The sequence below is a fragment of the Rhineura floridana genome, chromosome 12 (assembly GCF_030035675.1).
Source record: "Rhineura floridana isolate rRhiFlo1 chromosome 12, rRhiFlo1.hap2, whole genome shotgun sequence".
NCBI lineage: Eukaryota > Metazoa > Chordata > Lepidosauria > Squamata > Rhineuridae > Rhineura > Rhineura floridana.
The window spans coordinates 28,938,508-28,965,765 of NC_084491.1; the positions used below are offsets into that span (position 1 = coordinate 28,938,508).

At 44.2% G+C, this 27,258-nt stretch overlaps 1 protein-coding gene and 1 long non-coding RNA gene across 11 annotated transcripts in view; one reads left to right on the plus strand and one right to left on the minus strand.

Annotated features, from left to right (window-relative positions):
• LOC133368564 (uncharacterized) overlaps nt 1–5,335 on the minus strand; it is a 34,479-nt gene extending 29,144 nt beyond the window's left edge. Inside the window, exons 1-2 of the long non-coding RNA XR_009758691.1 lie at nt 5,189–5,335; nt 860–985 (exon numbers count right to left, since the gene is read on the minus strand). This is a non-coding gene — a long non-coding RNA (uncharacterized LOC133368564). The remainder of the gene's footprint in view (nt 1–859; nt 986–5,188) is intronic.
• Nucleotides 1–27,258, plus strand: part of ST3GAL4 (ST3 beta-galactoside alpha-2,3-sialyltransferase 4) — a 215,895-nt gene that overhangs the window by 26,048 nt on the left and 162,589 nt on the right. Inside the window, exon 1 of one of the 10 annotated variants that reach the window (XM_061592931.1) lies at nt 6,204–6,328. The exons of 8 other annotated variants lie outside the window; for them this stretch is intronic. In XM_061592931.1, the coding sequence (XP_061448915.1) occupies nt 6,297–6,328 (32 nt within the window). In that variant the 5' untranslated portion in view covers nt 6,204–6,296. Of the gene's footprint in view, nt 1–6,203; nt 6,329–9,326; nt 9,349–27,258 lie in introns of those variants that run through there. One more of the 10 variants, XM_061592945.1, reaches the window with a different exon arrangement.

Here is a 27,258-nt window from a genome sequence, read left to right on the forward strand (position 1 = left end):
TTAAGAAGCCAGTCTCTATCAGGGATGGGGAGGTTTAATGGCAAGACAGTAGATTTAGCACAACTAATTTCTAGTCGTGCTATGCTGTGGACATGTTGTAGAGTCTTCTTTAGTGTGCCCAGTGCTGCAACAGGATTGCTCAACATCAAGAGCACATCATCTGCAAAAAGGTTTGATTTTTTGCTCCTGCCCTCCTACTGCTACTCCTATCAAAGTCTGAGCCCATATACACTGAGCCAGAACCTTGATCACTAGGATGAACAGCAGGGATGACAGTGGACATCCCTGTTGGATTCCTCATTTAATGACAATGCCAGAGGATGAATAACCGTTGATGCTAATAGAGGCTGTTGGTGTTAAGTAAAGCTGGTTTGCAAGGTGGAGGAAACGATGGCCAAAGCTGAGATGTGCAAGAAACCCTTTCAAAAAGACCCGTTCAATGTGGTCAAATGCCTTAAAGACATCAAAGGGAAACAAAGCCACTGGAGTTCCGGTAGGTCGCACTCCATGGACCACATTAAGCACCCTGCGGATGGAGTCAGCTATATTACACCCTGGAATAAAGCCTGTTTGGTAAAGTGTCACATATCTCCCGATAATTATGTTAAGTCTTTGTACCATAATCCCAGTTAGTAATTTAGCATCTATGTTAATCAAAGCTATTAGTATGATTCCACCAATGTTGAGTCCTTTCCCAGTTATAGGGATTATAACAAATCTGGACTCTAACCACATGACTGGTAACTCGCCCCCCTCCAGAATGTAATTAAACGATTTTGTTAGCCAGGGAGATAGCTCTGTCCGAAATTTACGGTAGAACTCTGCCGTGAATCCATCTAGACCTGAAGCCTTCTCTTACTTGTCTCTTGATGGCATTGTTGACCTCCTGATCAGTGACTGTCCATGAAGTTGCTGTGGTCCTTAGATAAGAGTCGCAGATCTGATCCTGCCAGGTATTCATTGATGGATTGCTCTTCTGGGTTGTCTGAGGAATACAACTTGTTATAAAACCTTTCGAACTGGAGGCTAATATCTTGTGCCGAATGACACTGCTTGTGAGTCCAAGCGAATTCCTGCTGTGTAATTTCTGACCTTCCTCTGCTTTAAGGTGTGAGCAACGAGACAAGATGATTTATTCCTAGCTTTGCCATATTGACTAAGTACGCCATGGCAGAGTAGGTCCTTCCAGTTTCTAATTTGGCCAGCTCCATTCATGCCTTTTGCGGTGCATAGTATATTCTTGGAGAACCTGTCTGCTTATAGTGATTGTCACAGCATTCGATCTCTGCCAGAAGCTACTTCGTTGCAGTCTCCCTCTCTTTCTGCTGCATGCTTATTGTGAGACATTACCTTCATTGCATCCCACAGAATGTTAGTCACTGTGCTGGGAGTGTTATTATCTTTAAAACAGAAGACGATGGCTTGATGCAACCTTTCGTGGGCCACTGTATCATTGAGCTGACTGGAGATAAAAGTCCATCCTGAGGGGAAAGGGGTGGAGTCATCTTCCATAACTATTAGTGCCACCGGGGCATGGTCTGACACTGTGATTATGCTAATGGTTCCCTGCAAGACATCTGACTTCAATTCCTTCTACGCAAACAGGTGATCGAGCCTGGAATGCTTTTTAAAACAGGGAATGAAACGTGTAGTCATGACCCATCTGATGCCTATCCTTCCAGGTGTCGATCAGGCCACAAGATGCTAGTAAATCCACCAGCTCAGAACCTTGGGAACTAACTAGTCTCTTCTTCCTGCTCCTGTCTAAAGCAGCATTAAGACATACATTATAGAATCATAGAATCATAGAGTTGGAAGGGGCCTTGTAGGCCATCGAGTCCAACCCCCTGCTCACAGCAGGAAATCCACAGCTAGAGCATCTCCCGCAGATAGCTGTCCAGCCTCTGCTTGAAGACATCCAGTGAAGGGGATCCCACCACCTCCCTAGGCAGTCGGTTCCATTGCCGAACTGCCCTTACTATCAAGAAGTTCCTTCTAATGTCCCATCATTTAGGTCCTCCTCAATTATAACAGTACCATTCCTGAAATTCTGTAAAAGAGACTAATGTCCTCTGGAGGAATGGGTGTTGTCCAGCATTAGGGGCATAGTTTGAGCCAACAGTGAGATCTCGACCTCTCAAAGAGCCTTTTACAAATAAGAATCTGCCTTCTGGGTCAGCTAAACTATTGTCTACTTGAAATGGACAGTTTCGTGCAATCAGCAGTGTGGCGCCTCTGGAGTTTGAGGTGCCTGGAGCAAATAGCTGGTCTTCAATCCAGGTACCCTTAAGAAGGCAGCAAAGAGGTTTCTTTTTTGCCTGGTGGGTCTCCTGTAAAAGCACAATGTTGGGGCGGTGTTGCTTTAATTTGGCTTCTACTCTGGCTCTTTTAATTGAAGATCCAAGTCCATTTATGTTCCAGGAGACCACCTCCAGAGACATATTGTTATGAAGCATGGTAGGACTTATTAAAAATAGTCAGCCAGAACTGGTATAATTCTAGGTCTAAAACAGAGTGTCTAACAGGGAGCAGTTTTCCAAATGACTGGTAAACTGTGGGGAAAACATCTAAACAGAAAAGAACTGTGAAAAAAAAATCCAATATGAAGGCACTTCGCACGTAGCGAAGTGTTGCGAGGCGCAATGTGACAATGCCCCGCATCATACTAGAAAGTGAGGGAGAAACACGGGAGCTGTTAAATTCCAAATTTCCTCTCACCAATGAGACTTAGCAAAATGGCAGTAAAATAAGTGCTGTAGCATTAGCCATTAATAAAGGAACAATTTGCAAATAGACTAGTTTTTTGTACGCTTTCTTTGAGCGTGCTGTTGAGACCGTGAAGGGTCTTCTTCATACTTTTGCTGCTCCTTAGGCCTGCCATTTAAATCATCAGGTGGTTAAATGCCCGATTCATGCACGACAAGCTCAACTTGATGTTCGTCACTTGCGGTATGGACCTTGTCCATTGAAGGCATAATTAGTTTAAAGAGGAACCCCCGTCTATAGGAGAATCCCGCCGGTTTTCCCCGGGGTAGAGGATGTTTGTCATACCTTTCTCTCTATATGAGAACTTATATATACCTTTCTCTCTATATGAGAATTCATATAAAACTCATTCCTTTATACAAATGTTATATATATCTCAGCATCTCTCTGGGGCTCTTTTTCTACTGCCCAAACATCTTCCCTTTTTTACTGATTTCTGTTTGGAAAATGAGCCAGCCCATAATGTTTCAAAATTGCTGAAGGTCTTGGTGGAACACATTTATTTTTCTGCCTTTTTTAGCAATTGGAATTCCATATAATTCAAATTGTAATACAATAAAATACAATATAAGAAATAAAAGAATGGAACTATAGTACAAAATCAATGTGAATATTCAATACAATGGCTGTGTCGTCTCCTATCTTTCTACAAATCCACAGGCCTGTCATGGACCAACTGAATGAAGCTTGTGGATCACTGGTGATCCATAGACCATAGTTTGGAAACCCTTGGCTTAGTTGATTTGTTTATTTATTTATTTGCATTTATAGCCCACCTGTCTTTTATCAAGGAATCCAAGATAGCATACATGTGATTCCTAGGGGGTCTCCCATCCAGGCACTGATCAGACCCAGACCTGCTTAGCTTCAGCAAGGTGGTGGCCTCGTGTGTTTTCAGACCATATCCTGACATTTTAATGGCATTTTAATCCCACCCTTTGTTCAGGGGGCTCAGATTAGTGAACATAGTGATGAAGAACCTGTGGCATCCCAGTTGTTGTTGGACTCCAGCTCCCATCCACCCCAGCCAGCGTGACCAGTCAGCAGGGATGATGGGATTTATGGTCAAACAACATCTGGGGGGGCTTCAGGTTTTCCATTCCTGGTGTGCATGATTTCTACCATTTTATTTTCACAACAGCCTGGTGAGGTCAGATAGTCTCAATGATGGTAACTGCTCTAAAGCTCCCCAGTGAACTTCAGGACTGACTGAGGATTTCTTTAAAGTCAATGCTATTTAAAGACATTTAAAACTGGTATAGTGTAGCTCAGACATAGGGAAACAATTTCAGCTCGGGGCTGCATTTCTACATGGAAACCATGTGATATTGCCACTTCTCTGCTGGGGTTCCATGTTCTGGGCTAAACAAAATCTGAGGTTATTGCAGGGCCCTTTACTGGACAATATAGATCTAAAATTACTTAAGAGGATATTGGATAATAGACAACCCCCGAGAATATATCTTAACTTTTGAAACTAAAAGGATTCCATTCTTAATTATGAGTTTGAAAGCTGAATTAATTCAGAAAGGGGCATTTTTTCTGCTACCGGTCAGAAAGTGGGGTGTAAGGAGAGAAAGCATCCCTAGATTCGACCTGAGCCGGTCACAGATCTAGGTACAGGTCTTATTTCCTGGGTGATATGAACCAATCATAACACCTCCCAGAAGGACACTGTTTGCCTACAAAAATTCTAAGTCGACTACAGTAGGGCCCTGCTTTACGGCGCGTCGCTAATGCAGCGGTCTCAATTAGACTAAAGCCCCACTCATACGGCGCTTGTTCCACTTTTACGGTGGTTTTTGGGCATCGGGCGCCATTCTATTCAATGAGTTCCGCTTTACAGCAGTTTTCGCTTTACAGTGTGGGTCCAGAGCATAACCCGCTGTATGAGTGGGGCCCTACTGTACTCAGTAACTTACAGATGAAAGCAAAACAGTCCCTAAGAGTGTTGCTTTGGATTTGCCAGATTGGTCAGAACAAGGAAAACAAGGTTTATATCCTCTTTTGCTAGTCTTCCAGCAAGGGAGCGACAGGAAATTATAAGTAGATTAACTAAGCTGCAAGAAAAGCTGGCCAATATAGAGCAGAACAGTCATCCTAAAGTACAGGGGACAGTTGTAAATCAATCTTGCCAGAAAGCCGTCACACCCAAATGCTGGGGCGAGGGGTGAGGGCAATACTGATGCATTCAAGCTATAAACTCAGCCTCCTTTGGAATGTGCTCGGCAAAACATAAAACGGATCATGCAACTTCAAATAATTGGCTAACCTGTCAAATTCTAACCCTGCTACAATCACGTAGTCCTTCTCCATGAATTGTTAATGGCACATATGAGTCAGGAAAGGTCTCCTTTGTTAAAAATAAAGAAGTATAATTTTTTTTTTAGACATGGAGGCCTTGAACAAAGTGGTAGAGTACCTTTTTCCAGCATCAGAACATAATTTCCTCACGGACAACCTTCCAGGGTGGTGGTGTTGCCTGGGTGGGGCCAGAGGCAGAAGCGTGTGGAGCTACAGAGGTGACTCTTACTTTGAACAGTCTGCTAGATCCCAGACACGCACATGCATTTTTCCCATCTGCGCAACATTATCATAGTTCAAGGACACATTGCAGCCAGGCAAAAGCAATCAAGAAGGATATGGAGCAAGGCTTGTGTGTGTTGGAGGGGTCCTGGAGAGAGCCTCAAGTGTTAGCTAGAAAGGCCTGGAGGCTGTATTCAGTCAGATGTTCTCCCCCCGTTGCTGTAGATATTTCTGTGCCAAGGCTGAACAACAATGTGGTGTAGTGGTTAGAGTGGGAATGGGGAGACCAGGGTTCAAATCCCCAGTTGGCCATGACGCTCACTGGGTGACCTTGGGCCAGTCACTTATCACTCAGGCTGACCTCCCTCACAGGGTTGTTGTGAGGATAAAATTAAGAGAGGGAGAGCCATGTTTGTACATTACCTTGAGCTTCTTGGAGGAAAGGTGGGGTTTAAATGCAATAAATATATAAATAAAAAGCCTTGTATGGAATAGACAGAGAAGTCTAACAATGAATATTTAAAGATTCTCCATTTGTCCAGGCTTCCTTTTGGACAACTTTGAGCAATTTTTATTTTTCCCTGGAGTGTGTTCATTTTCAGAAGTAATTGTTCATTTTGCAGTTAAGCAACCCATCTGATAAGGAAATGACAAGCTCTTAAAAAGAACACCTTATCTAAAAAATCAAGGTATAACACTCCCACCGTATCCTATTAAATAACAAAACACAACCGCACAACTAAGAAGGTGTAGCAGTACCTTTTGGAAAAACAGCTCAAGCAACTTCCAGCACAGAGTCACTGAGAGTGCAATCATATAATTCTGCCTTGAGCTCTTGATTGTTCATTGGGAGTGAGACTTGCATTTGGTACTATTAAAACTCAGCACTGAATGAAAGCTCTGCTACTTTCAGCAGGGATTGGGTTCACTCAAGAGGTCTGATAGGGAGCTCCAGAGTGGAACTGATCCCTGCCAAAAGCAGCTGGTCTTGCATATGGTGGCTCATGTGCTCCCAGTTGTTCCTTGGCAACCAAAGGTGAGTGATAGGTAGGTGTGGCCTTTGGGGCCTAATTTGGCCCATGGGTTCGAGGTTCCCCACTCCTGAGTTATGGAGTACTGAATGGGAAAGGGTTGACAACATAGGGGGTTGGATGGATGGATAGATGTCAGTACTTGTTTGTGTGTTGGGTTATTTGTAGGGCTTCAGTTTTATACAGCAGTGGTTCTCAAACTTTGCCTCCCCCGACCACTTCAAAAATTGCGGAGGGCCTTCATAATTTTTCTGCTTGTTGTAACAATTGTAATGCACTTTGCTAGATGCTGCATGATTTTTAATTGTAATTGTATTGCTTATTTTATTTCTTGCATTGTTACAATCTGCATTTTGTAGAATTCAAATTGCAATAAATAAACATAAAATAAATGAAGCAATGAAAATGCAGTTAAAAATCAAGAAGAATATTTAATGTGGACATGCTGCAGACCACCTAAAGGAAGGTCACAGACCGCTGGATGGTCCATGGACAACAGCCTGAGAACCACTGCTATACACACTTACCTGGAAGTAAGTGATATCTTCACAGTGGGACTTGTATGACCTCCTGGGCCCCCTAATCTGTCCTGCTGACCAGAGATGCAAAGGCACGAAAAAAAAGCCATAGAAAATTGGGGGGGGGACCCTCCTGTTTTTTCCTTCATTTTCCAGGTTTTCTTCCCCAGGAAAATTGGGAAAAAAATGGAAAAGATCAGAGAGAGAAAATGTTTTCCCTGTTTCCCCCCCTGTTTTTTCACCCTGGGCCTTCTCATCTCTACTACTGCCTCAGGTGCATTGGGGGACCGTATCCCATGACCAGTGCTGAAGTAATATTAGCTGCCTATTCAGTCCGCTTCTGAACATGGGATGGGGAAGGGGTGTCATCTCGCCCTTCTCAGACAGGAGAATGACTTGGGCTGGCCCTATGACAACAAATATAATCTTGGATAGAACATCTCCTGTTTTGTCAACTGCATATATTAGTTAATTTACAGCACGATCCTTATGATGCTTACTCAGAAGTTAACCCTATTGAATTCAGTGGTGTTTTCTTCTAGGTCACTGGGGTTAGGGCTGCAGCCTTAAAAGTATTTTTAATCCAGTGTTTTATACCTTTGCCAACCCAACTTCTTCCTCACAGGAAATGGGTTTTATTTTTGTCTTTATAATACGTGATTTGTTTTTCCTTCCTATCATGAACTGGGTTCGCCTTGGGGACTCTCTGGACAACATTCTTCAAAATGGCTGATTTGGTGCTGGAAATTGGATTAAAAGGGAGATTCCTTTTTTTTTTTTTTACTTTAAAAAATATGAACTGGGGGAAGAGGCCACTGAGCAGTTCCTTCAACATTTAATCTAAGTGCTGGTAATTTGTAAGGATGTTTTCAGAAGTCTCCCAGCCAGTGGCGTTTCTGGAAATTGATTTGATATCACACGCTCTTGCAGTTTTTCTTGCCAGCTCATTAACTTTAGAACTTAAAAACCCCGAACAAAAATCCAAACATCCACTCCCATCCTCTGAAGGGAGGAAAAAGTATTACTAATGGTCATGTTTGCGTACTGAAAGAGTTCATAGGCGAGTTCCAGTGAATGTTATTACGAAACTATTCTTGGGATTGTTGGTTTTATGATATCTTGTTCTCATTGCAAGCTGCTTTGAGCGTTTTTGTGTGTGTGTGTGGAAAGGTGCCATACAAATACAAGTGATGGTGATGATCTGATAACGAAGGCAAATGAATGGTTTTCTTGTTATTCCTTTGGTCTCCCTTTCCTCTTGGCAGGGTTGGTTTCCTATAACATTAACATTTTCTACGGTGTTCCTTAAGTTTTGCTCAATGAAAATAAAACATTGCACTGATGATCTTTGCAAAGAAGTGCTGTTTTCCTGGCGTGAAGTTCCTACAGGAAGTGCTCCAGCGAAATAAGAAACAGGATGTCAATCGGATGGTCTCCCCCACGCCCCCCTGTGTTGTACAATGCCTGGGTATTAGGCATCCTTCGTTTTTAGAGTTCAAATGAAGTACTTTTAAATGGCTGACCATCCACTACCGAGCCAGGTTCAAGGTCCTGGTATTAATTTACAAAGCCCTGAACAACCTAGGTCTAGGGCAGCCTTTCCCAACTAGTGGGCCACCAGATGTTGTTGGACCACAACTCCCATCAGCCTCAGCCAGCATTGCCAATAGTCAGGAAAGATGGGAATTGTGGTCCAACTACATCTGGTGGCCCACTAGTTGGGAAATGCTGGTCTAGGGTATCTTAGGAACCACCAGTTCCCTTATATCCCAGCTCGATTACTGATATTATCTGCAGGAGCGGTTCTGGTCATCCCCTGATTTGGCGAGGCTCATTTAACATTGATACAAATGCTTGTCCCTGATCCAATAAACCATGGTTTCTTAGGCAGAGTTCATTACTTCTGAACCAGGCCAATGTAGAAAGCGATTCCTGGAAATGGTAAGCTGGGAAATTAGGGGCGCGTCATTCTCAAATGTTTTGTCTTGCATGTAGAAAATAACTAGGAACCAGCGTCTTGTCAAAACAGTCTCTCATTAGGCTTGGATCCATGTAAATGACATAGAATTAGATTGTTCTGCAATCTTTTCCATCTTATATGATGCATCTGCCACCTGGGGCTTGTGAGACTTAAGACATTATTGCTTTTAATGCATTTGAGATATTTAGATGGAAAGTGCTATTGAAGAGCAAATTATTGCATCGCCCAAATTCCCAGGAGGAAATGTTTAGAAATAGAAGTTGCATTTCCTGGCTTATGCTGTCTCCCGCTATGTATTTGTTATCCAGAGCGGCCTTGTCCAAGATAGCTTTTAAATGACCCACCCATCAATAGCAATCTTTTTGCTGCTTGCCCGTTTAACTTGTTTTCATCCTGGAGATGGTTTCAGGATGGGAAACACATTGATTTCCACCTTCATCTCTTTCAGTCATGGCATCTGAAGTCTCTTCCCTGTTCTGGTACCTGTCTTGGTATAATTTAGGTGAGGAGCAGCTTTTCTGCAGAGGTAATTGTACAGTTTCAGATATTTTGTGTCCTCATGCACATTCTGGAAAAAACAAAAAGGCTTTCTTTTCCATTCATTGCTGATGTCTGTGGTAGCAAATGTGCTTGTTTTTGGGCCAACTGAAATATACATTATTTTGTAGGGTTTCCGGTTGGGGGCCCATTAACAAACTAGAAATTACTTTTTAAATAAGAACATAGGAAGCTGCCTTATACTGACTACTGGTCTATCTAGCTCAATATTGTCTACACTGGCTGGCTGCTGCCAGTTCTCTATGGTTTCAGCAGGGTCTCTCCCAGTCCCACCTGGAGATGCCAGGAATCGAACCTGGGATGTTCTGCATGCAAAGCAAATGCTCTACCACTGAGCTACGACTCCTCTGATAAGATTCTAAAGGTTTTTGCAGAGATGTAGTCCTTGTTCACACATGATGCTAAGCCAAACTGTGACTTAGCAAGAATGCACAAATGTGCAGGGAACTCAAATGGAAAATCATGGCTGGTTTGGCCCACCTCTGGTCCTGCTGCTCCTGCACTCCCGCAGCTAAGCCATGGTTTGCCGTATTAGAGTTATGTGCGAACTAGAGTTCATAGTTTGTCTGCTGCAGAGAATAACCCTTGTGTTACAGTTTGTGGCTTTCGGGGAGTAGGGATGGGCGAATCTGTCAATGTTGGTTTCTCCCAGTTTCTCATTTTTCTAATCTCAAGTTCAGTTCTCCATATTTCCACAACAGTTTGCAATTTTTTTTTTAAAAAAAGTCCTTATGAAAATTCATAAGCATTTTAGTACAAATTATTCTGAATACATATGTTGTGTGCAGGTTTGCCTAATATACACATTTTTATAAAGTGATGTTTCCTAATATAATATATCTTTGTGTGTTATTTTTGTATTTTTATGCACACTTTATCCATTTTTGGAGCCATTACTTGGCTGGAGAGCTGCCTCGCAAAATTTGAAGGAGTGCGAATTTTGAAAAATGGCTGAGAAAGGTCCCCTACTCCTTTGTGAAGCAGTTGGGAGTCAAAAACCTTTATTGCAAATTCCCCGGAGATCTAGATTCCAGTCTGCCTTCTGCCTACCCTTAGGATGGCTGACAAGCGAGGCAACATAGTTGTCGTATGAGATCTCCTCAGCTAGCATTGCCATTTTTTGTTGTTAGGAAAGAAGCCCAGCACCTTGTCCTCACAAACACTTTCAGTTCCATCCAGCTCTTCAAAAGAGTTCTACGATATAATTTGCCCAGCCCCTAGCGCAGAGTCTGACATAATGCTGAAAGGAAGATCTCTCTCACCTCTTGGGAGGATAGTCCAAATTGTTGTGCTGTTCTCCATACTGTGAGATCTGCCAGATCCCTTGATCTGTGTCCAGCTGCAGGCCTCGTTGCTCTTTGGACGGACGGGGGAGAAGAGTAATTCCTAGGGCTTTCAAACACATGCCTCCCTTAAAAGCAAGGAGAGAATGTTAGATATTCAGCTAGGAGTAGATAGCAGTCTGCCATGGGAGACTCATCACCAAGAGTGTGAAGTTTTTGCATACTTAACCACCCGGCAAGCAGGTTTTGAAGGAGGACTATCAGCAAAAACCAAGGGGGTGTGTGTTTGAGTGTGTTTTCCCTTTAGGTTGAGGCAATGCCAAAAACTTGGAAGCTATGAGCAAAGATTCCAAGTAGCTGAAATTGTCTTGGTTTGTGCAGATCGCTGCTGGGAAGATGCTCACATAGAACCTGCTGTATAGGGAAGACCAGAAAATCTGCTTAGTTTCAGAAATAGTGTGATTGTTGATTGCATTCCTGAATGCTCTTGCCTCTGTACACTTTTTTGAGAAATACTGGCCCTGATGGGGGTATGAATCGACATCCTGCTGTTTCACATCCTCTGATTTATATTTTAAATTATATTTTACACCACAAATTTCTTATATTCTAATGATTACAATTTTTTTTGTCATATAGTGATTGCCATTAATGTATCCTCCTTGCAGTAAACCTGAGATGCATAACCGATTGCAAAATAATGGCCACATCCACACTATATATTTTAAGCACTATTATGGCACTTTAAACAGTTATGGCTTCCCCTAAGCCAGACTCATAGCTGCTTGGCCTGGCTAAGGGGCCACACCCACACCAGACATTTATTTCACTTTAGACAGTTATGGCTTCCCCCAAAGAATCCTGGGAAGTGTGGTTTGTGAAGGGTGTTGAGAGGAGACTCCTATTCCCTTGACAGAGCTCCAGTGGCCAGAGTGGTTTAACAGTCAGCTGCTCTGACTGAAGCTCTGTGAGGGGAACAGGGTGTCTCCTAGCAACTCTCAGCACCCTTCACTAACTGCATTTCCCAGGATTCTTTGGGAGAAGCCATGGCTATCTAAATTGAAATAAAGGTCTGGCGTGGATGTGGCCAATGACAGCTTTGGTTTAAATTTGGGTGGGAGGCTACATGTGGCTGCTGTGGAATAAAAAGTTGGGGGAAAGGCTGAAAAAGAATGATACTGTTCACAGTATTTTCCTTTTGGAAAGGAAATTTGTCAGACTTACAATATCTCAGAGAGGAGGTCTCCTGCTCCCCTGGTGCATTCACTATAGCTGCCCAATTTCCCTGCTTTTTAAAGTTTGATAGAAATATCTGTTGGCTATAAGTACATTCTTAAATTGCAAGGTTTTTTGCTTATCTGTGATACATCTCTCTAGATATTCAGTGAGGTGGACATAATGTTTTTTTGCTTCATTGTTGTGTGTATGTGTGGGGTGGGATAGGTGGAGAGGACACAATTGCACATAGTTTGGCCGTTCAGCTTTCTACAAGCCTGTACAGAATGTTGTGATTTAGCTGTGGGAGGCACTGTCCAGAAGCTGTTCCAACCCTCTTCACTCTGGTCGGCTTGGGCTCTAAGGGATTTTCCCACTGTAAGAAGAATCTCTCAACCCTCTGCTTGCTTAAGTGGTGGCAAATTCCCCCCCCCCACAGTGGAGCTGAGGATCTGAATAGGGGCCTGGGAAGGATCCTAAACTCAACAATGGCCCTTTGTTCCGCAAGAGCAGGAGCAAAGATCCTGGATGGAGTCCAGAGGTTGCAATCCACGGTCAGAGGCAGTATGCTTCTGAATACTGGTTGCTGGGAATCACAAGGAGAGTGTTTTTGCACTCAGGTTCTGCTTGTGGGTTTCCCATGGGCATCTGGCTGGCTGCTGTGAGAACAGGATGCTGGACTAGGTGGGCCATTGACCTGATCCAGCAGGCTCTCCTTATGTTCTTATTGTGAATGGGGAGGGCTATACAGGCCTCCAGGGCAGTGTGAAGCGCACCAGTGCATGCAGAATTCCACATCTCCAGCTTTTGTGTTTCCTGATATATCCATGCACTGGCTTTGCCTCTGGGCAGGTCTTGTTTATTTCCATTCTAGCCCTATTTGGTGTTCCAAATCAGTGGTTACCAAACTTTTTTTTCCCCCAATGGGACCACTTGAAAATTACTGAGAGTCATGGCGGACCACTTAATGCTTCTTCCCCCCCCCCCCCAGTCATATCAATTGTAATGCACCATGCTAGATGTTGTATGATTTTTCATTGTATTTTTATTGCTTCTTATATATATATATATATATATATATTGCATTTTATAGTATTGCCATTTGAACTCCATAGAACCCTTTCTGCTCCTTCCAAGTCGCCGCTTCTTTCCTCCTGTCGCTGTGTCTTTCATGCTACTAATCCTTTTCATTCCTTTCGAGTGCCTCCTTGCACCATCACTTTTGGTCCATCCCACTCACCTTCCAGGCAGATTGGACCCCCTGGTTCTAAGAACAGCGGAGCGGCTGCTGTGCCCTGCTGTTCACAGCCGCTGCTGCCACTGTTCTTCGCAGACACGCCATGGACCTCCATTGGCCACTGGTGGTCCATCAATCACAGTTTGGGGACTCTCTGTTCTAAACCCTGACACAGCTAACATCATGTCAGGCAGAGTGGGGATGATCACGCTAGCTCCACCTCTCCTATCTTGGTTGCCTTCTGTGTTTTCTTGTTTGGTGGGAGATGGATAGAGAGGACGCAATCGCTCTAGTGAGTTGGAGGCAAATGCTTGCATTTGGCAGTCTGCTCTATTTGTGTAGGCTTCGCACGCGATTTTAGAACTGTCGAAGATCGGGTTTCTAAAGTGTGCAGGGACATCTGCACCAAAAATTTAAAGGGCTATGATGCCACTTTAAACAGTTATAGCTTCTCCCAAAGAATCCTGGGAACTGTAGTTTGTTGAGTGCTGAGAGTTGTTAGGAGGCCTCTATCCCCCTCACAGAAGTACAGTTCCTAGAGTTCCCTGGGAAGAAGGATTAATTGCACGGCTTGGGACCACAATACCTGATGGAACGCCTCTCCCAATACGAACCCACCCGTACACTACACTCAACATCTAAGGCCCTCCTCCGGGTGCCTACTCCGAGGGAAGCTCAGAGGGTGGCAACAAGGGAGAGGGCCTTCTCATTGGTGGCCCTCTAATTATGGAATGATCTCCCTGATGAGTTGCACCTGGTGCCATCACTGTTATCTTTTCAGTGCCAGGTCAAGACTTTCCTCTTCTCCCAGGCATTTTAGCACGTGTTTTTAAATTGTTTAAAAAAATTTTAAATTGTGTTTTAAATTGTTTTTAGAAGATATGTTTTAAATTTGTATATTTGTTTTTAATGCTTTTTGTTACTGTAAACTGCCCAGAGAGCTTCGACTATGGGGCGGTATAAATAAATAAATAAATAGATAAATAAATAAATAATTGTTAAACCTCTCTGGGAAGCAAAAACAAAATAATATCATCTACTTCACCCCTCCCTAAAAGCCAAAATTAGATTGCAATTCAGAGGGGAGGCTGTTTCGAATCTGTGAAGCTATTGCAGAGAAAACCCTACTCTGCGAATCTCACTCTGAAGATGGGCCATCAGGAGGGCTACCACTGAGATTGCAAGATATAGGAAGGCTTTCAGTTATTTGAGGCCTAATTCGTTTAGGGCTTTAATTTGTCACCATAAGCACCTTTTAACCATTCATATGCATTGGAAGCGGGGGATCCCCCCCCCCCCGGAAAACTGCCCTCTTCACTCTTAACAATCTTAGGCACAGAGGAAGGTGCCTTATATTAAGTCAGACCATTGGTCCATCTAGCTCAGTATTGTCTGCACTGACTGGAAGCAGCTCTCCAGGCTTTCAGAGAGGGGACACTCCCATGTTTGAACTGAGACTTTCTTCACGCAAAGTAAATGCTCTGAGCTACGTCCCTTCCCATTTTAATAAAAGACTGGTATAAGAATGATGTTGGCCAGCTAATCTGCAATGAAGTGACCATGGGAAGCTGCTCTTGGATTTTAACCTGACAAAGGGACCTGTCCAGAAATGCCGTCCATGACACATCAGTGGTTAGTGCTTATTGTTGATGAGGGATTCTGCTAACCAGAATGTCTTTGGGGTCAGCCAGGAGGCAACATTAATACCTCCTTTTTAGTGTGAATTTTCTGAAATGTTTGGCTTTGGTAGCAGTTGGGACTTTTGGGGTTTGAGGTGGGGCCAGGAATCAATTCATGTGATTGTTTTGAAGAATCATCTTAATGATTCACCTGCCACCATGCTAAGTACTGATAAATGTCAGATCCAGTGTCACTAAGTCCCAGCATAACAGCTCTTTAACTTAGCCCCCCCTTTTTTTGTAAATGAAGTCTCTGTGAAATGTGAGAAGTTCCTCTTTCCAGCCAAGTCATGCAAGGATGGTCCAAATTGATTTTGTATGAAAATAAAGATGCATTCAGGATGGCTCGGGGGCAACATGGAAAGGATAAATGCCCTGGAATTTCCAGTGCACATGGGACAATACTCTCTTTATATTTTCCTTCTTCACCACAGCGGGTTTTTATTCTGTGTTTTCGGTTTTGTACCCAAGAGCTTGGGGATGCCAAGGGAAGATGCAAGGTAAATAAAGCTAGCAGGTGGATACAAGCACCTTCAGCTCTGCAGAGTTATTCAGTGCAGAGTGCAACACAGCTGCAGTCTGTGCTCCGAAAAGAAAGCATTGCATGATACGCTGTGCCCCTGCGCCATTCTGATGGTAGCATCTATGTATTTAGATATGGGGTGGGCTAAGGTATCTTCTAGGAGAGAAAATTTTATTTGAATGCTGCTCTTCCATTTTATGCTGAAGAATTCTGTTTCATTGAAATATGATTTATTTTTAAATATGTATTTTGTATTTTCTTTAATTGTGGTGGCCTATGGCTTTGAACAATAAAGATTTCTTCTTCGCTTCGCTACTCTGGGGAAGTTGCTTGATGGTGCTTGAACCTAGTGGTATTCCTTTATAGCAGTGCAGTATGGTTGTTAGAGAGTTGGACTAGGACAGCAGAGACCCAGGTTCAAATCCCCACTTAGCCATGAATTTCACTGCCTGACCTTGGGCCAGTCACGTGCATTCAGGCTAGCCTACTTCATGGGATCAAATGGGGAGCTCGAATCATGTACATCACCCTAAACTCCTTGGAGGAATAGTAGGACACAAACCTGTATGGTGTAGTAGCTAGAGTGTCAGACTAAAACCTTGGAAGCCCAGGTTCAAATCCCCGCCCCCCCAGCCTTGAAGCTCCCTGGGTGTCCTTGGGCCCATCATTAACTCCCAGTCTAACCTAATGTAAAGGGGTGTTGTGTGGATAAAACAATTATTCTGTGAGTTAGGTTAGGCTGAGAGGGGATGGGAGAATTAGGTACAGGAATACCCCGCTATACGGACCTTCACTTAACATACACTTATGGACTTACTCCATACTCCACCATGCCCCTGTTTACGTACGCTTGCTTCACACTTACAGACACTTAGCGGTGTGTGGGGGTGGAAATAGACACGATTGTGCCACCGCAAATCAGCTGGGAGGCGCGATCGTGATCAGCTGAGAGGCGCGGCAGCACAGCAGCAGAGGCTTTAGTGCGGGCCTTTGAGGCTCCGCATGAAGGAGAGATAAAAAAAGTTTTAAAAGGTAGTGCGTCACTTTAAGGACATTTTCGGTTTACGTACTCGCTCTGGTCCCATTGAGTACGTTAATGCGAGGTATTCCTGTATACGCCACTTTGAGCTGGAGAAAAGGCAACAAATGTATGAAACAAATACATTTCTACCTATATTAAATTTTTGTAAGCGTTCACGGGTAGCGTGGCACTTACAGGTGAGGCAGGCAAGGTAAACCACTGCAGCAACAAGGGCAGCAGCAAGAACGTTGGTTGCGGATACGTGCAGTTTAGGGAGCAGCCTGGGAGTGGGAGGAGTGATGGTGGGCCCGCATGACGAGGCCTGGAGTTTGGCCTCACCGGGTGGGTGGGAGGTTAGCCAGGGAAGGGGAGTTGTGGCATCCCCTGGGTGGTGGTGGTGAGAATGGGGAGGGGAGCTCTGGTGACACCTGAGGGGAATGGGGGGAGAGCTACAGCAAACCGGGGGGGGGGAGGCTTTGGTGACCCAGGGGTTGATGATGGTGGGCCAGATTGGCGTCCAAAGTGAGCAGGGGCAGAGCCCCTCGTTAGATTAAAAATACAATAAATAAACACCCTGCTCAGCCTGCCATGTGGGGGCACAATATGCAAACCCAATTAGGTGTCTGGGCTGGTGTTTTGCTTGATGGCGAGAGAGTTCCTGCCAACATGATTTGGTTGTTATTTGGCTAGTGACTCAACAGACTTTCATTTTGTCCCCTCCTCCTTCCTGCCGTCTGATGATACGTTAAAATAGACTTCAATCCTGGCAGAATTCAGGGACTTAGAGAGAAATTACAGAGAAGTTCAGCTTTCTTAAAAATGATGGGCCTGGCCTAGTACTGGATTCTCTGCATGCAACTTCCTCAGTGAAGAAATGTGAATAGCTGAATATTTTAAAATTTATTAGAATTTCAGCTCTAAAATCAAGGGAAACGGTATCTCCTTCACCCCTGCTTGTATTGCAAGAGGTTCTTTTCTTTTCTTTCCTTGGAGTGTTATAAAGTATAACAAATGAATTTTACTCTGAAATGGTCATTTTATTTAGGAGGGTATTTTTTCTGTTCTTTTAAAACTTTGTAAAAAAAGAAAAGAAATACTGCTCAATAGTATTGCTTCGCTTTCCTCTCTAAAGCCACCATTTTAACCTGAGCTCAGCATACTGGAATTCTCTTCTCTATATGGGCGAGACGCTTGTTTCATAATTATTAACATCTGCAGCTTTCGTTTGGATGTTCTGAAGGCATCGTCCCTTACGCTCAAAATACTCTGGCTGTTCAAGGTCTGCTGACTTTGTGCGAACGAGCAGACCCCTTGGCGCTGGGTGAGTGGTTCAGATGAGCCAATGTGCTGGCCATGCTTGACTGGAGTGTGCGTGTATTCTTTTTTTTCTCAACACGTAAGCAGACACATTCTAGACAACACTGACTCTTAAGCCTTATCTGCACTGAACGTTTAAAACAATATCATGCCACTTTAAACAGTCATGGCTTCCCCCTCCCCTCACAAGAAGCCTAGGAACTAGAGTTTGTTAAGGGTGCTGAGATTTGTTAGGCGACTCCTATCCCCCTCACACAGTAATAGTTCCCAGAATTCTCTGGGAAGAGGGATTGATTGTTAAACAACTGGGAATTGTGGCTCTGGAGGGGAGTAGGGGTCTTCTAACAACTCTCAGGACTCTTAAACTACAGTTCCCAGGATTCTTTGGGGGAAGCCATGACTGTTTAAAGTGGCATAATAGTATTTTAAATGTGTGGTGCAGTTGTGGCCTTATACCAAGTCAGACCATTGGTCCATCTTGCTAAGCATTGTCTACACTAAATGGCAGCCACCTGCTCTCCAGGATTTCAGACAGGGGCCATTCCCCACCCTACCTGAAGATGCCAGGAATTGAACTGGGGACCGTTTTTGTGCAAAGCAGATGTTCTGTCACTGAGATACGACCCTTCTCCACCTGTTTTGTGTGCCTGACGTCCGAATGGAGTTTTTAAAGGTTTATTCTCTGTTCTGCATACAGTGCCCCTATGGCAGGGGTTGGCAACCTTTTGGGGCCAGTGGGCACATGTAATTTTGGAGAGTACCATACGTGCCAATCACATAACACAAAATAGCTGCCATATCTAAAAGGGCAGAAAAAGAGACATAACCACAAAATAGCATGGGCATCCCCCCACCCCAAAAGCCACCCCCATCAGTGGGGAAAAAGGGCACGTACATCTGCCACTGTTGCACTTGTTTCCAGAGAGAAACTCTTTGCACTTCTCCTCTGTTCAGAATGGAAGGGAGGATGGGTGTCCAGTCCTGGCATCTGATGAAACAGACATCTTTAAGGGGTGTGTATGTATGTTCAATTTAGGGCAAACAGGAAATGAGCAAACAGTTTCTCGTGTGTTCTGGATTTTTTGAGAGGATATTCACTGAGACCTTTCATGAACACCATACGGCATCATGGCAAGCGCACTGGTGCCCATGGGTGCTCCTTTGACAACCCTTGGTCTAGTCTCAGTTCTCAGCGAACACAGCAGAGCTGCTAATATGAACACCCCCCAGCACATCCTTCCACTAATGTGGCCACCACAACATGAACTTTCTGCAACTCTTATGTGTCTCCTGACATTTCTCCATGCAGGCATGCACCCCATTTGAACAATTTCACGGGAAAATAGGCAGAATGTGGAAACGTAAACCTGTTCCGGGGTGTAGATGCAGGTAGAATGAATGCTTGAAATAAATATAAAGCTCACATTCTGATGAAGGGAAGGGAGAGTGAATGGGGCAAGAGGAGGAGGAGGGCAGGGGCAGGTATTTTAACTTATTCAGGCCAAATGCTTTTAACAAATGAAATACGTTTGGAGAGCCAGTGTGATGCAGTTGATATAGACATACAAAGTTGCCTTATAGCAGGTCCGAGTATGTGCCTGACTATGTTGCCTCTTTCTGTTATTGGAATCCTCTTCAACCACATGCTGAGATCTGAAGTGGCATCCCATAGTGTTTCTCTGATTGTCCATCTTTCACCTTCATCCATGCACAGGATGTCCTAATCTCACCTCAGTTGCAACAGGATGAGAAAGGAGGAGATTAACCCCCCCTCTCGTGTGTGTGTGTGTGTGTGTGTGTGTGTTTAAGCCATCAGGGGAAACTGTAAAACAACAGTGATATCAGGGCTACAATTTTCCACAGCATTTCACAACCCCTAGGCTTATAACGTCATTATAATAGGGCCTATTGGCCTGCGTGGTAATCCTGTCCTTTGAAAAGCGGCAGAAGGAGTTAAATGCACGCCACGGAATCATGTCAAAGACTCTGCATTCGGCACATGTCCACATGCATGTATTTTCGGCAGATTGTTTTCTAATTTTATAGGACAGGCAGAATGGAGGGGGAGAGGGGAGGCAAAATATACTAGCCTAGGTGCAAAGCTACCCAAGGAAGTCAAATGGGCTGGAGACTGTGGGAGGAGAATAATGGCTGTGTCAGTTGTGGTGGCGGCTCCACAGTAATTACTGCAGCAGTGAGAGAGGGGGGCTGGGCCTGGCAGAGTTCAGAAATTGCGGTGATGAGTTCTATGAAAAGGCCCTAGGCAGTTTCCTTTTTACGAGCAAAGAGCCAGAGACCAGGGTAGCCCCTTAAATAGACACTTCCTGAATGGCTGGTGCTATGATGAATAATAGCTTTCCTGCCAGTGCCTAAGCCACGGAAGAGCATCACCACTGGGTTGATTAATCTTACCGAGGCGGGCAAAGAACTGGTGTGTTGTGGTTTTTGCTTGGCATGTTTTTGAACAGAGCTGGCTGTGTTTTACAGCGGCTGGTAGAATGTCAGAAAAATCTGTAGGGTATTTTTGCGGCTTGGGCTTTCCCAGGTTCAAATCTTGAAACCTTTTTTTTTTTAAATCATTTTAAACTTTGTTGCTGACCAGAGACAGCCAGCCTTGGCAGCTCTTCTTAGAGACACCCATGAGGCAAGGTGGGGCAGCTGCATCAGGGTGGTGGTTTTTTTTTTTTTTTGGAGGGGAGGGACCAGTTTTAAAGACATCAGAGCCAGCAACACCCAGGTTTCAATTTAGTAAAGGGGTGGGGAACCTCACGCCTTGGGGCCAAATGTGGCCCTTCACGCCTCTCTGTCTGGCCCTTGGGGCTCTTCCCAGACCACACCCTTCCCTAGGCCTTGCTCTATACCCTCCTTGAGCGTTTTTGCCTGGCTGAAATGCATCCTTAAACTATGACAATGCCTCTTGCTTGCCTGGCTGGAGAGGAGTGTGCAGAAGCCTTTGACTGTTGCATGGCTGGAATGGTTTTTGGTCTTATGTTTATATATGTTTTTAATGCTTTAAGTTGCTTTGTGTTTCTTTTTGGAAAAAAAATCGACGAATAGGCTACTGTATAAAGGTAAGAGTCAGATCTTTTGCTCTGCCCACTTTTGCTCCTGGCCTCGCCCACCACTAGCATGTGGCGCCTGGGAGATTGTCCATGAGATTGAAAAAGGCTCCTCCCCTCAGCTTAATAGATGGAGTGTCAGATGAGGTTTGGGGAAAACCAGGTTAAAATTTTCACTCAGCCATGAAAGTCACTAGGTAACCTTGGGTTAAGCTTCACCTTACCTCCCAGGCTGGCATGTTTGGTTTTGGAATCTGTAGAGACTGCGAAACATCAAAAAAATACCATGGTGATATTTTTGTTGTTATGTGCCTTCAGGTTGATTACGACTTATGGCAACCCTATGAATCAGTGACCTCCAAGAGCATCTGTCATGAACCACCCTGTTCAGACCTTGTAAGTTCAGGTCTGTGGCTTCCTTTATGGAATCAATCCATGTCTTGTTTGACCTTCCTCTTTTTCTACTTCCTGCTGTTTTCCCCAGCATTATGGCGATATACAACAATAGAAATAAAAGTAAAAATTGATAAATATTTTTTTTTAAAAAAAAATCAGATACCCGCCCCATTTGCGTTATGGAAACAAAAATGGAGACACACTTGGGTACGACTGGTAAGGAGCTGTTTATTAAGCTCAGCGCGTTTTGAAGAACTCTTCATCAGGAGCTACAAACACTGTTCATGCCCTTCACACTGACAAATTCTGGATCAAAGAGATCGAAACAATAACAGATTATATTTACTTTTATAATGTATCTGCAGATAATTCCAACTGCAAGCCGATACTCCCATACTGGAGATGTGTTGAGCCTAATAAACGGTCCATTACTAGAAGCACTGAGGCATGTCTCTTTTTTGTTTCCTTATTTTGGTGCTTTCCCCTTTTTTATTTATTTATTTATTTGTTTATTTATTAAACTTATATACCGCCCGACTAGCAATAGCTCTCTGGGCGGTGAACATCAAAAAAATACAATAAAATTACACAATCTAATAGAACAAAGTATATAAAACTGTACAGTCTAAAATCAGATACAACAATTTAAATTAAGTCGACTTAAGTTAAAATGCCTCAGAGAAGAGGAAGGTTTTAACTTGGCGCCGAAAAGATGATAATGTTGGCGCCAAGCGCACCTCCTCGGGGAGACTATTCCATAGTTCGGGGGCCACCACTGAGAAGGCCCTAGATCTTGTCACCACTCTCTGGGCCTCCCTATGGGTCGGGACCCGGAGGAGGGCCTTCATAGTAGACCGTAGTGTACAGGGCGGTGCATATCGGGAGAGGCGTTCAGACAGGTATTGTGGTCCTGCGCCGTATAAGGCTTTATAGGTTAGTACCAACACTTTGAATCTGGCCCGGAAGCATATTGGAAGCCAGTGCAGGCGAGCCAGAACAGGTGTTATATGCTGCAACCGCTTGGTTCTTGTTAGCAGTCTGGCCGCCGCATTTTGCACTAGCTGTAGCTTCCGAACCGTCTTCAAAGGTAGCCCTACGTAAAGCGCATTGCAGTAGTCCAAACGCGAGGTTACCAGAGCATGTACCACTGATGTGAGGTCCTCCTCACTCAGATAGGGACGTAGCTGGGCTACCAACCGAAGTTGGTAGAACGCATTCCGGGCCACCGAGGCTACATGAGCCTCAAGTGAGAGGGAAGAGTCTAAAATGACTCCCAGACTACGCACCTGCTCCTTTAGGGGGAGTGTAACCCCATCCAGGACAGGGTATATATCCACCATCCGATCAGAGAAACCATCCACCAACAGCATCTCAGTCTTATCAGGATTGAGTCTCAGTTTGTTAGTTCTCATCCAGTCCATTGTCGCGGCCAGGCAACGGTTCAGCACATTGACGGCCTCACCTGAAGGAGAAGAAAAGGAGAAGTAGAGCTGCGTGTCATCAGCGTACTGATGACAACGCACTCCAAAGCTCCTGATGACCGCGCCCAACGGCTTCATATAGATGTTAAAAAGCATGGGAGACAAAACCGAACCCTGCGGGACCCCACATTGGAGAGCCCACGGTGTCGAGCAGTGTTCCCCAAGCACTATCTTCTGGAGACGGACCGCTAAGTAGGAGCGGAACCACTGCCAAGCAGTGCCTCCAACTCCCAACTCCACAAGCCTCTCCCGAAGGATACCATGGTCGATGTTATCGAAAGCCGCTGAGAGATCAAGGAGAATCAACAGAGTTACACTCCCTCTGTCTCTCTCCCGACATAGGTCATCAAACAGGGCGACCAAGGCCATCTCAGTGCCAAAACCGGGCCTGAAACCCGATTGAAATGGATCTAGATAATCGGTCTCATCCAATAGCGCCTGAAGCTGGTCAGCAACCACTCGTTCCAAGATCTTGCCCAGGAATGGAACATTCACCACTGGTCTATAGCTGTTGAAATCCTCAGGGTCCAAGGAAGGTTTTTTCAGAAGTGGTCTCACCGCCGCCTCTTTCAGACAGCCAGGGACCACTCCCTCTCGTAAAGAGGCATTAATCACTTCCTTGGCCCAACCAGCTGTTCCCTCCCTGCTAGTTTTTATTAGCCAAGAGGGGCAAGGATCCAGTACCAAAGTGGTTGCACGTACCTGTCCAAGCACCTTGTCCACGTCCTCGAACTGTTGTTATTGTTGTCAATCAATCAATCTTTATTGATACGGTCATAGACCAAAAGACATTTATAAATAAAACTACATACATTTATAATAAAAGGTTACAAAGTTGCAGTCATGTTAAAACAGTAAAACAATAAAACAACAAGGAAAACAGTTACAGTTGGGTGGCGGAAGCTTCTGAAAGGATAGATGCCTTCCGAATTGATTGAGCCGCAAAAATAAATTTAGCAACTGACAAGATAGTATCCTTATTAGCTGCTGACAAAAGATGTAAAAGTAAACAGTTAAGCGGTTTGTAGGGGTATTTATTTATGATGGGGGTTATGAATTTGGAGCGAATATCGTCATATAGGGCGCACTCAAAGATGACATGAGAGAGAGTTTCTATGGCGCTGACACCACAAAGGCATAATCGGTTTGCATACGGGATACGTTTAAATCTCCCTTCAAGTAAGGCAGAGATAAGACAGTTAAATCTAGCCTTTGTAAAGGCTAGACGATATTTGGGGATCGTAAGAGTTTCCAGATAAGGGGCACTGAGCATAGGCGCAAAGCTCAGACCAAAGTGAATAGGAGAGCAGGTCGAGGTGGCTGCAGTTATGGAGCGTTGGAAGTCCATATCGTTGATACGAGTCCGGATAGAATGTTTAACTGTCTCTGGAGCGAGGGACATCAGATGTTCTACTGAGAGGCCAATACTTGCAAGGTAGTTTGTAAATGTTAGGGCCCATTTCGAGGTAAAAGAGTCTTCCCAGAGTAAAGGGAGATAGCCAGTAGATTTTTCATAAGACATTTTAAACCAGAAATTTAGGGCGGCCAACCACGCTTGAGACTCAAGTGAGACTAGGCCAGATTCTAACCTAAGGACCGCCGCAGGAACGCACCTGGGAACACCAAAAATTTGTCTGAGAAACAAGGAGAGAACTGCCTCCGCAGAAGAGTTGAAGGCGCCAATCCATAAAGGTACCCCGTAGAGAAGTTGAGAAATAGTTTTGGATCTAAAAACCTTTAGGGCTGCCGGAATGTATTGTCCTCCTTTAGTGAAGAAGAACCTTCGAATACCACTGGCTGAGTTGCGAGCAGTAGAAATAGCCCCACGGATATGGGGAGTCCAGGACAGAGAGGAATGAAAAAGTATACCAAGGTATTTGAAATGAGAAACCTGTTCTATTTTATGGGTATTAATTGTCCATGCGTGAGCAGGAGAGTGCTTGGCAAAAGCTAAGATCTTAGTTTTGGAAAAGTTTATAGATAGTTTGTTATCATGACAGAAACTCATAAAAGCTTTAGTTAGGCGTTTGAGTCCTACTTTAGAAACAGAAAGGAGAACAGCGTCATCTGCATACAATAACAAGGGACAATGCAGGTTTGCTAACTTAGGGGGGTGGAAGTCCGGGGATTGACAATAAAGGGACAGATCATTCATGAAAAAATTAAATAAAAGTGGGGCTAGTATGCAGCCTTGTCTAACTCCTTTTGTTGTAGTAATGGGGTTTGTGAGATGACCTTCACGACTACATCTAACACGAAAGGATGTGTGGTGGTGCAGACGGCTAATTAAGAAGAGGAGTCTCTTGTCGATCGTAGATTTTGTGAGTTTCGCCCATAGTATCTCCCTAGGGATGGAATCAAAAGCCGATTTCAAGTCGACAAAGGCAACAAACAGGCCGTTACCCCAGCGGTTCTTGTATTTTTCAGCTAAGTGATTTAAAATCACACAGTGTTCTATCCCAGACCTACCTTTCCGGAAAGCTGCCTGCTCCCTCCCAAGGATATTATCCTCCTCCAACCAAGATGAGAGTCTCTCTTTTAAGTAGCAGGCATATAGTTTGCCAATAATGGAAAGGAGGCTAATTGGGCGGTAATTTGCTGGGTCCTCTTTTTTAAATATAGGGATAACTATGGATTCAAGCCAAGACTCAGGGAAGCATCCGGAATTATTGATCAGAGTAAAGAAATTTGCTAGAAGAGGGGCCCACCAAGCTTGGTGCGCCTTCAACATTTCAGAAAGTATGTTATCAGGTCCAGGAGCTTTGCCGGATTTCAAGCTAGCAATCAAATCAATAATTTCTTTTTGGGTTACAGGTGGCCAAGTGGGAAGATTTGTTAAATTCTCAATAAAGGAAACAGCATTTACAGTCTCGTTGTTTGCAGAAAAATATTTCTCCCAGAGGTATGGGGAAATGTGGCAAGGGGCCGGATTTAGTGGGCTCATAGAACCAGAAATCAGCTCCCAAAAACACTTCGAATTATTTGATCTGGAGGCTTGAATTAAGGCTTCCCAATCTTCATGCATCACCTGCCTTTTTTTGATGACTATCATATGCTTGTAGTATTTTTTGATAATAAAATACTCAGGGGGGAGGGTGGTTAAATTTTGGTGTCGATATTGAAGGTATAGCCGTCTCAGCTGTTTCTTAGCATCAAGACAGTCCTTATCAAACCATCTGGGAAAACCAGTGGTAGGAGGAGCCCTGAAGGAAGAAGTTGGTGGGATAATAGAGGCTTTAAGTTTGGTAATTAAGGAGTTATACGCTATTGACGCTAAATATGAATCAGAAGCATGCATGATCTCCCTCTGTAAGGACAGGGCAGAGGGGGAAGTGAGAAATAAGGCCACATTAAAGGCTACTGTGGGAGTCCAAAATGTCCTTTTATGGGTAGGGTGGATTAGATTTGCCATTGGTTTATGGGTAAGGAGCAAGTGACCGCGTTCTGGTAGATAAAAGGAAAAGGTAAGGGGAAGGTGATCACTATCCTGTCTGGAGCCGACAGAAAAGTCCAAAATAAACCTGAACACGGAATGCGAGATGTTATTGTTGTCTTGTCTGTGCGATATAGTTAAAGCAGTATCATACCATTTTAAACAGTCAAGACTTCCCCCATAAATCCTGGCAACTGCAAGAAGTGGACACATTCCTCAGAGAAGTGTGTTGAAAATGCTTTCCTCAAGGATTTAAGGTTACTGGACCATAGGCTGTGTACACACCACACATTTGAAGCACATGACTTCCCCCAAAGGATCCTGGGAACTGTAGTTTGTAAGCAGTGCTGAGAATGTAGCTCGGGGGGAAGCTACAATTCCCAGGATTGTTTGGGGGAAGCAGTGTGCTTTAAATATATGGTGTGTCTGCAGAAATAATTGAGAAAGACTCTTGAGTTGAAACGGATTCAAAACGGTTGTTCCGTTATGTACTGCTTATTGCCCTAATTGCGTTATTGTTCATTCCCTTTCATATATGTTCGTTTGAGAACAATATAGTCTATTTTCTTCATTTATTTATTTATTTATTAGATCTGTATCCCGCCCTTTCTCCCAGTAGGAGCCCAGGGCAGCACAAATTTCACAAACAAACAAATTTCTGTTGTTGGTGTGTTCTAATTTGGTACAAGGCAGCTTCTGGGCTTAAATGGAGCATCTACTGGCTTTGACTGCTCACAGCTCTTGACAAGCTCTGCATTAGCAGAACCATGTGGCAAGGGCCCATACAAGGAGTAGACATTAAAAGAATATAAATAAATAGATGCAATCCAGAGATGTCTGTAGGGCCTTGCTGAGGACTGGCCAGAAGTGAAAAAACAAAGCAGCCCTTTCTGTGGTATCACCTGGCAAGGCAGCCTTTAGTTCTCTCTTAGTTGTGGGAAACCATCAAGAGTGTATGCACATGGACAGTGGTTTGTCTTGGTGTCAAAATGGAATCCCATGGATGGCGAATAAAGTCTCTCCTGCAGTGACACCATCTAGCAATTGTGGCTGGCGTAAGGTTAGGGGTCATGCTGGCTGGGGCTGATGCGAGTTGTAATCTAAAACACGGGTGGGGGACTGGACATGGCCACCAGGCTGGATCCTTATTTTCCCTCAGGCCAGGCTTGACAGCTGGGTGGGGTTGCCCACCTGTTAATCACAAGAAGTCACAATGATGTCAGGTGACCCATTT